At 60.6% G+C, this 15,182-nt stretch overlaps 1 protein-coding gene across 1 annotated transcript; it reads left to right on the top strand.

The window, feature by feature from the left end:
- Window positions 1–4,191: 4,191 nt before the first annotated feature.
- Window positions 4,192–5,060, top strand: LOC117641116 (homeobox protein Hox-A5-like). The gene is made up of 3 exons (XM_034378229.1): window positions 4,192–4,226; window positions 4,344–4,750; window positions 4,834–5,060. Exons 1-3 carry the CDS (start codon window positions 4,192–4,194, stop codon window positions 5,058–5,060), a joined length of 669 nt encoding a protein of 222 aa, XP_034234120.1.
- Window positions 5,061–15,182: the final 10,122 nt, after the last annotated feature.

Here is a 15,182-nt window from a genome sequence, read left to right as displayed (position 1 = left end):
GCATCGCGTCGCTGCGCTTCGCTATCGCCGCGGATTGGCCGAGCCGTTTTGATTGATGGCAGCCACCCCTCCCCCTCCCCCCCCTCTCCAGTCCCTCCACAAACCTGTGGCGCTGCCCAGCGGACCAGACACTGCCCCCTCCCCCCTCACTTCTTGCGCACAACTCTGTGCGATTTCGGTGTAAGTACAGTCGACTCCAGAAAAGAGGGAGGGAGCGCCGACTCGTACAGAAAAGGGAAAAATAAAGTTTTTGAAATCATCGCTCTGCGGGTGCGTACATACGCACCGCGTGCGGTTGTGAATTTTACGGAAGAGTGGGAATACGGGGGTCATTTCACCGGCAATCGAACCCCCTCTTCCTCTCTGTAAACTTTTGGCACCGGCAGATGGGCGACACAAATCTTTGCGGCCGACCCACACGCGAGTCGACTTACACACACACACATACACGCGCGCTTGTACACACACACACACACACACACACAGCCGCTCCCTCCGCGAGCGTGCCGCGTCCAACTCATAACTCTCGCCACGTCTCTATTACGGGGAGCGCGTTTTACACTTTTTGTGTGGCGGCCATCCGTCGGTGGCGCGGTGCTCGCGGTACTACTACTACAGGATCGTTATGATTGTCATTATCGCCGGATTATCATTAATTCAATTACCTTACAAGGTTTCACTCCATCGTCCGGCGCTGCAGGTCGCGTTCTAGTGCTGCTGCCGGTGGTCTCGGAGGGGGTGAGGGAGGCCGGGGTGTCGCGACGCCGCGCGCTGAAGAAGGAGGAGGAGGAGGAGGAGGCCGAGGACCATTACGGCGGCGTTCGTCACGGGGGCCGCGCGGGGCCGCGCATGCTGAGGCGAATCGAAAAGTGTAAACAAAAATTAGAAGGCCGCGCAGTCATTTCGCCGCAATGAATGACTTGCACGGGCCTCCTGAACGCGGTGCGGCGGCCGGATGGGCCGGATGTGCGGGGTAAACAGGGGCCCCTTTGATCGGGTTCACGAGAGCGCGGGTCCAGCGGGGTTTTGGGGGGCGTCGGCGCGGGGTTTTCGACGCGGCCGACGCGGTCTCGGGGCGGGTGCGTCGGTGCGTCCACTCCACTGCAAGCAACCTGTGCGATGAGCCACTCGGGAAAGTGCTCCAGTTGTCGCGGGGGCGGTCCCGGATTTCACGGCCGATTTGGCGCGCGATGAGTTGCAGTGTTGCAGTGCACACTGCATGCCTGCCACGCCACTGCCACGCCGGACCGCTGCGCGGCGGCACACCGGCAGATTGGAGGCTTTTCAAAGTCCGGGGGAAAGGTTTTATGGCCGTGCATCCTCCGGGCGGGCCGGGCCGGGTCGGGGCGCAGGCTGACGGCCAGCAGGTCGACGTCGGCGCGGTCGGCGCGGTGCGGCGACAGCAGGCTCAGGAAGAGGGGCGAGGAAAGGCGGTCATAAAACCGAACCCGGGTGCCACACGGGTGCCGCTACTCGCAGCAGGCTCGCAGCTTGCCGGTTCACTTTGCTTGCTTTGCTCCCTGCACCGTTTCACCCCCTGTTTACCCCCGCTTTCATTTGCGTGACCTACTTTTCCAAATGAACGTGATTTTTCTTGTATTTTTCAAAAACACAAAGCGGTGCGTGCTTTTCTCTCGCGAGTGGACCGCCGCCACCGCCCCCCACACTGGCGGTCCAGTTTCGCCTACGCAGGCTGCAGCCGCCAACCGAGGCGCGGCGCATGGCGGGGCGGCGGGGCGTGGCGGGGCGTGGCGGGGCGGGCCGCGGTGGCGGAGCGCGGCAGCGCAAGGGGTGCGTCCTTTGTTCAAGCGAGGGGGCTGGCCGCGCTGCCCGCGCTCGCCGGGGTAGTGGGAGGCGGGGGGAGGGGGTGGGGGAGGGAGGAGCCGCCGGATATAATAAGGCTCCATTTCAAATGTCTCACGGTGCTCCGCGCTGCAGCGCGGCGCAGCGCGTCATGAATGAAAACAACGGGTGTAATGCGGGAAACAAACAAGGGTCGGCACGGATTGGCCGCAGAGCGAGCGAACGGACAGAAGTGCCGAGTGAGCAGTCTCTGTCTAGCGCCGCGAACTGCAACGCACACACTCACACTCGGGCGATCCAGCAGCCTCTGATATCCCCCGATTTCTTTAAAATTTACTCGCTTGCGTTTTCTGGTCGATTCGCGCTTGATTCTAAAACGGCCTCCTTCCGGTGCGCCTGCCCCGTGGCTCGCAGTGTGCTCGCCGAAGCGCGCCGCGCAGTCACGTGACGGGCGGGGACGCGTGCCGCACGCGCGGCCAGCCAGCGCGACGCCGCGATGATACAGTGTCGATACCGTCCCAACGGCTGCAGGCGGATTCCGGACAGGGCCTCGACGCCCTGTCTCTCTCGCACCCTCACGGGGTGCTGCAGGGGTGCGAGAGAGACGGCGCGACGACGCGGTGCTCGGAGTTACTCGGAGTCAGCCCGCCGCCGCGGCGAGGCTGCGAGTTGGCGGAGGCCGCGGCGTTTTGGGGTGTTTTGGAGGGTGACTTCCCTGCAACCCCTACGCTGTTCGCCGCGCTGGCTGCGCGCTGCGCGCTCCGCGGCCTGCACGCGCGCCGCATTGTTCGCGCTCGCATCCCCCAGCCTGCCTCCCCAGCCTCCCCCCGCAAAACCAACGACCCCTCCCCTCTCCCTCGCCTCCCCCATCCGGGCGAGCGGACGGGCCGGGCCGGCGCGCAGGCCGACGGACCGCCGGGGTGCTGCAGTCTGCTGTGGGACAATTGCCCCCCAACAACAGTGGCACACATTTCAATACGGATCCGAAGCCGGCCGAGGCAGGACTGGCAGGACGACAGCAGTGCATCGGCGACACCCGGGCGGCCACGACGGCCATGTTCTAGTGCAGTGACAGTGCGTTTGTGTTGTTTGTGTGTGTGATTGTGCGTCGCCATGAGCAGCTACGCCATGTACGAGACGTCAGGCAACTACTGGAGCGGCGCCAACGGCTACGAGGCGGGCAGCTACTACCAGGGCGGCTACTACCAGGCCAACGGGTACCCCCAGCAGCAGCAGACCGGAGGCTACTTCGCGCCGCCGTCACCGGGAACGCCGCAGCAGCAGCTCGCAGGCTGGGGCGAGGTCGCCGACGACGTGCCCTCCACGACGGCCACCTCCGCGACGGCCACCTCCCCGCACTACGCGCCGCACTCGCCCGTCGGCGCGCAGACCTACTCCGTCAAGGCGGAGGACACCGCGGCCCAGGAGTACCGCCAGCAGGTGATGTACCAGCAGATGTACCTGCAGCAGCGGCAGTACCAGCAGAACATGACTCAGTACCAGCAGAAGGCGTTGCTGCAGCAGCAACAACAACTTCAACAAATGCAACAGCAGCAGCAGCAACAACAACACCAGCGGCAGCAGCAACAACAACAACAACATCAGCGGCAGCAGCAGCAACAACAACTCCAGCGGCAGCAGCAGCTTCAACAACAGCTACAACAGCAGCAGCAACAACAACAACAGCAGCTTCGACAGCACCAGTACCGGCAGCAGCAGCAGCAGCAGCCAGGGCCTCAGCCCCAGCCCCAGCAGCCCCAGGAGCACAAGGTGACCACCACGCTGTCGCCGTTCAGCTCGCCGTGCGAGGAGTTCGACGGCGCGTTCCAGGAAGCGGCGCCCGCCGACCTGCAGCCCTCGCTGGAGGCACTGGCGGCGCTGGAGACGCCCCCGCCCACCGGCTACTACACGCAGCGTGACACGCAGCGCCGCGGCGGCCCCTCCCCGCCGTCACCTGTGCGCCCCGCCCCCTCTTCCGGCCCGGCGGGTGAGAAGCCCAGCTTCCAGCTGCTCAAGTCCCTCCTGGAGAGGGGCATCTCCGTCGCCCGGAATCCAGGGCCCATCGCCGGGGCCACCGCCGGGACGTCACCTCCGGACGCCAAGCGGGAGCGGCAGTCGCCCCCTTCCGGCGACGAGGAGGGCTTCGCGAAGATGCTCGCGGACATGCAGCGCCCCGCCCCCGCTGCCCCCGCCGCCGCCGCGCGGGAGCTGACTACGCTGGAGAGACGCGGCGCCACCGCGGAGCCGCCGAAACCTGCACCTGTGGCCGCCCCCGTCGCCCCCGCAGCGCCAGCCGCCCCTGCAGTGCCAGCCGCCCCCGCCAACCCCGCCGCCCCTGCGGCCCGCAAGCCCCCGGAAGTGGTGGGCCGCCACAAGGGGCTGCCCAAGATGATCCAGAGGGAGCAGTCGGTGCCCAGCCCCAGGTCGGCCAGGTCCCCGGCGTGCCCGTCGCCCAGCGTGCCGGCCGACCAGGCCAGTGGACAGCACGCCGACGACGCCCCCAGCACCCAGACTCTCCAGCACGTCGACGACGTCCTCAGTCAGCACAGCCAGGACCGCGCCCAGGACGCCCCCAGTGGGCGTGGGGGCCGCCAGCAGCCCGAGGACCTCAGTGGGCAAGGCCAGCTTCGTCAGCACGCCGAGGACCTCAGTGGCCACGGCCAGCTTTTCCAGCACGCCGACGACGCCCACCGCGGCCAGGGTCAGCTTCACGACCTCGCCGACGACGTCCTCAACAGTCACAGCCAGCTCCGCCAGTTCACCGACAGCCCTTACGGGGGCCAGTTCGGCGGCCAGCGTGGCGGCCAGCAGGACGACACGAGGCAGGACGACGACGACAGCCAGACGGAGGACGACACGTACATGGCCTACCACCTGAGGCTGGCCATGGGGCCGGTGGACGCCGTGCTGCGCGCCAAGGAGGACGCCGCCTGGGCGAAGGCAGCCGGTAAGTCATCGCACGCCGCTCTTTACAGTGTAGTTTCCAGGCCGTTGCAACCCAGTGCTCACAGCCCTCCGTGACTGTTCCAGGCGCCGAGTCCAAGGCGGCGGCCGAGGTGCCGGGCGGCAAGCGCACGCGACAGACGTACTCGCGCAACCAGACGCTGGAGCTGGAGAGGGAGTTCCACTTCAACAAGTACCTGACGCGGCGGCGCCGCATGGAGATCGCCGCCAAGCTGGGGCTGTCCGACCGCCAGATCAAGATCTGGTTCCAGAACCGCCGCATGAAGGCCAAGAAGGACCAACCCGCCAGGTGAGACTTGACTTGCGCCAAATCTGTCGCCTTTTGGCCCCTCTTGTCTGTCTGTCTGTCCGTCCGTCTCCCCCTTGCGTCGCGCCACCCCGTGCGCCCAGGTCGGGGTGGCTGGCCATTCTGCGTCCCCGGCGTCCCCGACGGCAGCAGGTCAGCTGGGGAGCGAGAGGTCGTAAATTGTATCTCGCCCTGGTCACCACTGTCTCTTGTTCTCGCCCCTCTCCTCTCCAGGGGTGCCGTCCGTGTGTCCGTCCGTGCGTCCGTCCGCTTTTGTCGGTCAGTTGGGCCGATTGTCCGACTGTCTGTCCGTCTGTCTGTCTCTGTGCGTCATCCCGCCTCGCCTATTTCGCTTCGCGGAGGTTATGATCTGGAAATCTGCCGAGTTTTTCCGGTTGTTTCGCCCAGCGCTCTAATCATGTTGGTGCTGTTCCAGCTCCAGGGTTCCCGCCGGCCCCTCCTCGGACGAGGACTCGATGCTGGACGCCGCGGCCGCCGCCCCGCTGGGACCGCAGGCGGGGCAGGGCCTCCACGACGGCGGCCTCGACGCGCCCAGCCTGCAGCAGTTCCAGCAGCACCAGCGCCTGCACATGGAGAACCTCCAGTCGTACCAGCACTTCCTGCAGCAACAGCAGCTCCTCAGCCGCCAACTGCAGCAGCAACAGCAGCACCTGCCCGCCATGCCGGACCGCTTCCTGCCGCCCATGCCCTTCATGGACAAGAGCAGGTCGGGCTTCGAGTCGGCGCTCGACGCCCTGTCCTAGTGGAGTACACCGCCAAACGGCCAAGTATCTCGGTTTCAAAGTTCCTCGTCTGGTTAGAAATGCTCGACAATTTTTGCAGGTTAGAATTAAGTTTTAAAATGAATTGTTTTGGGGGTTGATTTATTTTAGCGAGTCTCTATTTTCGGGGTCGTTCTTTTTTTTTGACGCTGGACCTTGAGGCACTTCTTATGGGGCCACATGTGACAGCGGGGCCTTCCTGGACTTCGCGTCCGTATTTTGTGACATCCACGGGGATTCTCTTTTGTTTCTTAGGGGTGTGCGCATCCGGCCCCGGAAAGGGGGGGGGGTCTGGCAGACATGAAATGGGCCTTGACGTGGTCTGCGACTGCACCGTTCAGTCCTTCGCGTCGCGACCGCGGCCGGCTGCGCGCACATTGACTGCCGCGTAGGTTTGTTTTTTCATGACCCGACTTCAATGAGGGGCGAATACGGGGAGGGAGTCGCAGGAAATTTACTGCTCTCATGTTTAACAATCGTTCAAATCAGTCCATTCGCCCCGCGGTGAGGCAATCTGCATGCACCTGGATCGGCCGCGGTCGTTCGGAGTAAACCGTAGTAGTATTGACCCAATTCGCTTCTCGGCTAAAAGCAGAAATGTTTTTCTTTTTTTTACATTTTATTCTTTGCCGCGCGCGAAGCTGGAGTGGACACGTCGTGTAGTTTGTTTGTCTAGCCCTCTGGACACGCCGCGCCAACTCGTTTTTCCCGAAGAAGTCAGTTTTCGGCGAATAATTTACTGCCTATAGAGAGGCCGGGACAAAAGGGGCGGCGCAGGCGGCGCGACAGAGGACGTCCGAGCGTGTCCGTGCTGCCCGGGGTGGCTGCACTGTAAGGCTCTCCGGACAGGCCGACCTGGGCAGTGTGGCAGCACTGTGGCGGCGGCGCCCGTCCCGCCTGTTTTGACCGCTGTATATTTTGTCCCTTTGGCCGGTGCCCCAACAGGTCCCGCGTGACATGCACTTTGGGCGGATTACTGTAACGGACCGATACAGTGTGGCGGGGGTGTTTTGCCTTTCGGAGAGTTGCCGCGCAAACATCGGCCCCCGGGGAGACCCTTCGGTCGGTGCTAATGGTTATGATGTTCCAAAAAAAAATTAGAAATAAAATTGCGGGTGTTTTAGGATGTTTTCTTTTTTTTGCCGCGCTTTGTTTGCGCGGTTCTAGGTTGTCTATGACTAATGGACTGATGTAAGTTAGATTCTAATGAGCTCTCTGCCTTTTGTATCTTGATTATATATTTTATTCAAGAGATGTTCTAATGATGGAAGGAGATGTGATATGTATTTTAAGAGATAATTTGGCGATTTTGAATGTGAACTTTTCTCGCACTTTTCCGGGCGCTTCACTGTTTTTTGAGTTATAACGCAGTTTCGCCCCTGCGCTGCCGACTGAAATCGAAAGTGAGAACGCTGAATTAACTCCAAAATGGATGCCAAATTTATCTAGTCTTGGTCCTGCCCCGCGGCCCGCGCGTCGCCGGGCGCCGGACGCGTTGTGCCGAAGCCTTGCCATACGTGTATATTTTCTTAGCGTGTAATAAAGAGGAAAGTTACGAATTTTGTTCACCTTGTTCTTCTTGTTTCAACCCCCATTCTGTTCGTTTTCCACGCCGATATGCCACAGCCAGTTTGGCGGTCTGATGGGAGAAGGGTTGCGAAGGGACGTGGGCGGCGCGCGGAGAGCGAGAGAGAGACACACAGGGAGAGGGGGAAGCACTTCAGCTCCACTTTGCCACCGCTTGCCCTTTCCCTGACACCTGACATGGTCCCATTAGAAAGATGGTCCAGCGCGGCCGGCCGGACAGACAGACAGACAGACAGACAGGTAGGCGGAAGGGCGATAACCACCACACCCTTCAGACGGCGCGCCAGAGCCACCGGCCGGCCTCACGCCGAGCCTCACGGACTTGAGGGTCATCGGACGGCAACAACGGCCTCTGCCGTTCCCCGGAAAAGTGACCCGCACTCGCTTCCCGGATGCTTTGCCGTCGACGCGCTGTCTCTCTCGCACTGCAGGTAAGGCCGTGCAGGTGCGAGAGAGACAGACAGAGCGACGAGACGCTTTGCGGAATCCGCCAGCAGGCCGCTGCAGTCCTCAAGGGGGCGCTCGTAAGCGACGAGAGGGGGTTTGGGCTTGAACCGATTGATGAATCCGAGGGGGGCACTGGGAAGAGAGATAAACAGACAGACTGACAGACGGAAGGACAGACAGACAGTCAGACCGACAGACAGACAGACGTAATGTAAGGCACCGTTCGCTGTAGGGTACCGCCGCTCTAGATTTGCCCAACTTACACCGACTACGTACAGTCCACGTCTCTACTTGAGGCAAATAGAACAAACAGGTCCCTGTGGCTTGTTTCGCGTGTCTCGGGGCGAGACGTGGCGACCGTTCCCGGCCGTGTCCGCGGGGAAGGGGGACGGCGACGGCGTGGCACAGGGGTGGCGTCGGCGATACTCCGCGCTCAGAGAGACACTGCGCCGCCGGGCCGGCCGAGGCGGCAGCGACAACCAAGTGACGCCAATTTCGGTGACAGGCAGACGACCTGGGTCCAGATAAGCGTCCCAGGTGAGCCCGCTTTTCAGTTGCAAGGTAACGCGGAAGACATGAACACCGGCGTGCAAGTCGAACTTGCGAAGCAACTCGGCGGATTGTTCATTTGGGTTCAACTTGCCGTTGCAGCCGATGCATCATCTGCTGAAAACACTTTCACCCGGGCCGCGTTTGACGCGTCCCTTCGGGGAGTCCCTTTGGGGAGCCGGGAAAATCCATTAGCAGAATGCCTGCCGGCCCAGTGCCGGCCCAGTGGCGGCCCTCGCCGCCCTGCCGCGGCCCGACTGGCCCTCGCGGAGGAGGAGGGGAGGTCCTAAAACAAATACAAGTCTGGAATTTGTGAATGGTGTCGAACGCCGGGACCCCTCTCCGCGCTTTCCCCCTCGCGCCTCCAGAGTTTCAAGGTCTTTTTCCAGTGGAGGGGTAGTTTCCACCCCGGTCGGCGGGCAGGCAGCCGGCGTCAGTAACTTGTGTTTCCCTTTCCAAAAAAGGGCCGCCGCCGTCGGGCGAACCACCCCCGTGCCCCACGTCCAACTTGTCGAGGGGTGCGGCGTGGCGCGGCGGGGTGGGGTGGGGCGGGGCGCCCGCGCTTCACTGCGCGGTATTTGCTGGCTTGTCTTTGCGGTTGACAGCTGCTGCTGCCACTGCCGCCAGGTCGAGAAGGCAGGCGGGCAGCCCGCTCTCCATGCTCGCCACTCCGCGGCTCTGCGAGTCGAAAAACCATTAGTCAATCCATCAGAGAGGCAACTACCCTCTCCTCTCCGCGGCACCCCTGCCGTCCCCGTCGGCCTGCCCGCCAGCCAGCCGCCCGGGCCTGGACCGCACTCTCACACCGCAACGACACTTTGAACCCACCGGCCGTGCGCGCGCCGTGTCGCGGTCCGCGTGAGCAGACGACGCATTGTTGGCGATACCCCGCGCGCTGGCCATGCCGGGGGCTGGTGCTGCCCGCCTCGCCCGCCGCGCGGCGTCTCTGGCGCGCGGGGTATCGCCGGCCGCGGAGGGAAGCGAGCCAGCCTCCGCCGCCCCGCCAGTCAACACGGCCTGGCCATCGGCCGGCCATCGCCTGCACTGTAATGACGCCCACGACGGATTTACCGGCCGATCGCGGAATGGCCGTAAAGCTTTCACGCCGCCCCGGGCATACGCCCCGAATGGCGCCGTCTCGCTCGCACTCAGGGGGCGCGAGGGAGACAGCGCGGACCGCTGTGCTCAATCAGTCCACCGGGCATCCACTGCGCGTCAAAACAAGCCGCGACTTATGGCGAGCGCATCGCAGGTGACTCCGAGCGGCGCTAGTTCTAGTTCCAGCGACCGCCGCAAGCCAGGTGGCGCCACCGGCACACGCACGCCGCGGTCGAGTCCGGCGCGATGGTGCGCGAGGCCCGGTGTGACCGGCTTGCCAGGCAGCAGGCAGGCACAGCGCCGCAGTGCACAGCAGTGCCGGCTTGGAACTCATTAGTGCCTATACATCACTGGCTTTAACGCCACTCAATTTGGCCCCCTGCCGGACTACACCGCTACAAACTCCGCGACACTGTAGACTGGACCCGCGCGATAACTCACCACCACTGCGAATGCAACAGTCTTGCTTGCAAAACTGCCCATTAATAACGGCCTAATCGAGCGATGGGAAAGTGAGCAAACACGCGGCGACTGTGTTTATGAGAAATTAAGCGGTGCCGCGACCCCCCTTTGGGGCTTTGAGGGGCTCGCCGTACATCACCGCACTCGCGCGCCAATAAGGCCCCATTCAGTGGCGGCTGGCAGGGAAATTTCCCGCACGAACGGTTGCCTGGACCGCGTTCAATGAGCTCACACTGAAGGGAGGATGAGAAGGGAACTTTCCCAGCATAGTTATACGGCTCAGCTTGGCCGTTTCCTTTATGAGATAAAATGTGTGTGGGGGGAGGGGGACGTCTCAGAGGGGAAATTCCCCAACACGATCACCTGGTGTAATTGCGCAAAAAGTGTGAGGGGCGGGGGAGAAATTTCCCGCCATGCCACGGGCGTGCCTCGGCCCGGCTCACCTGGACCGCATTCAATGAGCGCCAACAAGCCAACAGGTGGTTCGGCCGGTCTAGCGACGCCAGCGATAAATTTGGCGGTGGAGGCCGTGGAGGCCGCCACTCTGGTGGCGAGCTGACGACGTGCATTGTGAGCACCGCGTCTTCCTCCTTTCTCTCTCTCTCTCTCTCTCTCTCTCTCTCTCTCTCTCTCTCTCTCTCTCTCTCTCTCTCTCTCTCTCTCTCTCTGATCGCCGGCGCGATGTCCGTCCCGCTGGAGGTGTCCCGCCTCTCTCTCCCTCCCGGTGGTGTGACGTCACAACGGCCATAAATCCTCTGGGGCCACCTTGTCCCTGAGCTTTGTCCAGGTAATTGCCGTGATTATGATTTGATTTCACGTTTCCAGGAGCCGGCCCGTGTAGCCGGGCCCGCTGCCACAATGGCCATTCAGCAATGCGGCGGTGGAAATTCGCACTTGCGATCGTCTCTCTAGTCTCTAGCCGACGCTTAAATTTTTAAAATTACGTATGTACATACTGTTTCGAAAATAGATGAATAAGTACTTCAGACCACATCTTGGCGTGGTGGCTTGGTGTTGGTTGTCCCACTCATTCATTCCGTATAACTGTCCCACCTTCCCCTCGCCTAATTTTAAAACGGGAAACGTTCAATAAAATGGCAAAGCTTCTTCAAGCTCGATTCTGCTATAAAGAGTACTAAAGAAAAAGAGAAACTTGGATTTTTTTTAAAAAAATCGCACGTATTTTTGCAGTGTGTGCGGCACACACGTTTCTGCACGGTCTTGCATGCGCGGCAATGGACAATGGGACTGCCGGGTCAGGTCAGACTGTTTCACGGAACACTAGTGCCGCCCCAACCGCACACCGCGCCCTATCCGGCCATCCCTGTCTCTCTCGCACCCCCGGGCAACGCCCCGTGAGTGCGAGGGAGACAGAAGACGCTGTTCGGGATCGGTCTGACTCCGGCCCGGCTGACTCGACCTCCGGAGTTCTCCGGGCCTCCTCCGGGGTCTCCGGGGTCAAGAGCCGCCCCGGTGTGTCTGTGGGCCAGGGCAGCCAGGGCAGCGGGGCCGGCACGCAGGTACACTGTGAAGAACGGCGCAGGACGCGAGCGGGGAGGAAGTCGACCGCCGGCTTCTGGTTCTGCTCAGCAGCGCGTCAGGTGTGGGTGCTGTCGGTGCACTCTGTCAGATCCTCTGCAGCCGAGGTGCAGCCCCTGGCGCGAGATTGACCAGATCGCGGCGCTTGTCACTGACTTCCTGACTTTCCCCTGACGAGGACGGGAGAGAGAGAGGGGGAAAACAAAACCGAGTGCGTCTTCTAATTGACGCGTAGTCGGCTTATGAAGAGCCACAATGGCAGAGCAGCTGAGCGCTGCCGCTATGCATTCAGAGGAACAATGCTGAAATAGAAAGTGAGCCGCGAAAACCCTTTTCTTCTTCTTCTCCCTCACCTGACAGCGTCTGGAATAAATTACCTGGCCACCCTTACAAAGGCACCCCAACGGACCGTCATCGTCGTGGCGTGCTACACGACGTGCTCGCCGCGTCCGTGTGGCCGCGTCGCGCGCATCGATTCAGAATTAAACATTTTTAGAATGCGGTTTTCTTTGTACGCGTCGGTTTTTGGTGGGAGGGTGTGTCGCATTCGGCGGAGCATGCGATTCCGTCGTTTGAGCCCCACAAAGGGGAGGACGGCGGCGATGAGTCTCCCTCGCCAAATGCAAACATTTTCGGCGGTGGGTCGTCGTCCTCGTCCACCGCCTTGAGGCCGCGGCTTCAGCGCGCCGAGCGGAGTGTCGCGTTTCGTTGTGATGAATTGTAGTGGCGACTCTGCTGTTATGAGAATTCAACACGGCGTTTATGACACCCCATCAACAAGGTGAGGCCACACACACACACACACACACACGGCCAGGGCTCGCGTTTTGTTTCATCTTTAATTAATGATGGCCTTTCAATAAACACACGTATCCCGTGTTGTCGGTGGCAGTCTGTTGGATCCCCATTCCCACCATCCATCATCCCCGATAGTCCTCACTTTCGCCGTGTCTCTGCGGCCCGGGCGGCGGGGCCACGGGGCCCGGGGCGGCTCGCTGGCTCGTTTTGTAGTGTTATCTCCGCGCGGGCTTGCTACGTGCGCTGAAAGTAGCAGCCTCATTATTTAAAATTTTTAGTACCCGAAAAAATATTTACCAATAGCTACCAGTAACACTTTACCAAAAAAAAAACATTTCGTATTAAAAATTGTGTCATAAATTTTTATTTTTCAAGCTTGCATCATTGGACTTCACGCGCCACTTTGATGAAGTCTTAATCTCGTGTATCCGAGGTGGGGCGTATCGATGCACACCGCCGGGCGAACAGACGGACAGACAGACGGACGGACTGACCGAATGACTCGAGGCGCAGCCACGCCGTTCTGACGTATCGGCAAGTTGTCAGCGGGTACCTCACGCTGCAAACCTGATCACGAGTAGCGATACAATTGGAACGGGCACGAGTGCGGAGCCGGGCTGGACTCGGCACTGGAGGAAAAACAGTCGTCATAATAGAAGAAAATAAGAGGAGGAGCGACGTGCGATAGATGCCCCTTTGACCCCATAAATTCCCGATGCCACACAGCGCACGTACAGGCTGCGTCAAAAGCCTAAGTATGTGTGTACACATATCCGGTGACACCACCGCATGGCGGACTGGGCTGAGCGGCCCTGAAAGCCGTTTTTCTCCGAGCGCACTCCCCCCTCGGATATCAAGCCGATTCGAGGCGGATGAAAATAAGCCGAGAAGTTGACATGCGGTCAGAAGCAGCGTAGTGGTTGGTCCTTTTCTCCGGCTGGCCGACCGGCTGGCTGCCCGGCTGGCTGCTCGGCCGGCTGGCCCGGCTGGCTGGCTGCTCCGTCTGCCCGTCCGTCTGCGCGCCATTTGACTCGCAACCTCCCAATGGCTGATAACAGCTGCTTTTGGCTCGCGACACACGCCACAGACCTAGCCCTGTAAATCATCCTTCACTCCCAGCTGGGATGGAATGCGGCGCCATTAGCACTCGTCTTAATTAGCAATTATGAAGAGCAGCAAACAAGGACAAGAGGAAGATGAGCCACAGCAACAACAACAGCAAGCAGAGGGCCCTTGATTGAATCGGCGAGGCGTTTCGCAGAGCAAGTGGCCCGCGGGGACATGATGACAACTCCTTGTACATAAGCGGCGTATTAATTTGCGTTTAGGAAGCCATTAACGCGAGCAACAAATCTCGCGCCTCAACAACGGTAATAATAGCTAGCGGGCGTCATAAATTCTAACCTACACGGCGGGGCGTGGCGGGGCGGGCAGCCTGGACTGCAGCGCTCCGAATCGGACGACACGAACCGCGACATTAATTTCGTATTTATCACCCTCGGCAGATGAGAGAGGTCAGTTTCAAGTGGCCGCCTGTCTCTTTTTGCAGTTTGCCTGTAATTGCTGCCGGGGGGTGTTGCTGCGTCTCTCTCGCACGCGTGCGCCTCGCCGCCGCCGCGCTTGCTCTCTCTCCCCCACCGGCCGGCTATAAATTACTGGCTCCCCCGGGCTGGCCGCGCTACCAAAACAAACAGCGGTGTGATTGTGTGAAATATTTATGACGTGTGAATCGGCCGGTCGGCCCCGGGCGGGGCAGCGGGGCGGGACACTAACTCGTCTTTGACCTGTTAATCGGCCGGGTGGTCGGATTATCAGATTAAACGGCCGTGTGAGGGGCTCACTTGGAGAAAGGAAGAGTGTCCTTCAGGAGAGTGGCAGGGCAGGGCCCACTCAACAAAATTTCAAATATCTCTGAAACGGCGAGAGATACTGGACCTCTGCTCGGGACAGTTTAGTCTCTAAATTTTATTTCTTATCTTTGTCACTCTGGGCATTAAACTTGTAACAGTCACCGTTTCGGAGATATCAACCTGAATCCGTCCGTAAAATAATTTTAATTTTTGCTCGTCAAGTTGGCGCGAGCTTTGCTGTGTACGGTACCGCACGTTGTCCGCTCTGGACGCGGTGCGACGCGGTGCCAATGTCTGTCAATGGCTGGCTGCTCTCCTTTCCCTTTCGGTGATTGTCTTTGCCTTCCCGTTGCTTTGCCTGTGCTGGCGCTGCAGGTGCCCGCCGGGCATGCCCATCACAGAGTCAAGGACTTGCAACGGTCAATAAGGGTTGCCGGCCTTGGGTCACACACGCTAGCCTCACAAAGGGCCCCAACAAAGGTCCTCATCTGTATGCACGCCAAGGAATGGGCATTGGCGAAGGACGGCGCGCGAAAGCTTTCCGCAGAACGCGCCCTTGCGGTTTGCGCTACTTCGTGCTTCAGGCCGACTTCTATTTCAACTTTATTTTTCCTCTGAACCCGTCGGGACTGAATGGCGGAACCGCCTTTTGAACAGACAGGCTTTCGGGCGCACCTTACACGGTACTCGGGGCGTTGAAAGGGACATGGGAGGGCCATGGGAGACCATGGAAATGGAGCGGTGCTCGGCCCGATTTCAGGCGCGTTACTCTACTAACTGGCCCATTCAGAGCGCCGAGATGGAGCTGTGACAAGCCAGCGTAAAAGGGTGCCTGGGCAGCACCAAATGAACATGATAGGCAAGAGACGCAAAAGTTGCAATACGCTGCGGTGCACCAGGATTCTGGCTAAACAAAGCTTTCCCCTCTTGAACATTTTTCTTTTTCAATTCATCGATGGGGATCGTGTTCAAATAATTGTGCAAAAATGGCGAGAATCCTCCGGGCCGCGGCTGCCT

The sequence above is a fragment of the Thrips palmi genome, unplaced genomic scaffold, assembly GCF_012932325.1.
Source record: "Thrips palmi isolate BJ-2018 unplaced genomic scaffold, TpBJ-2018v1 HiC_scaffold_15, whole genome shotgun sequence".
Classification (NCBI taxonomy): Eukaryota; Metazoa; Arthropoda; class Insecta; order Thysanoptera; family Thripidae; genus Thrips; species Thrips palmi.
The sequence above is the reverse complement of the archived record's forward strand: the minus strand, read 5'-3'. Positions and strand labels throughout refer to the sequence as shown.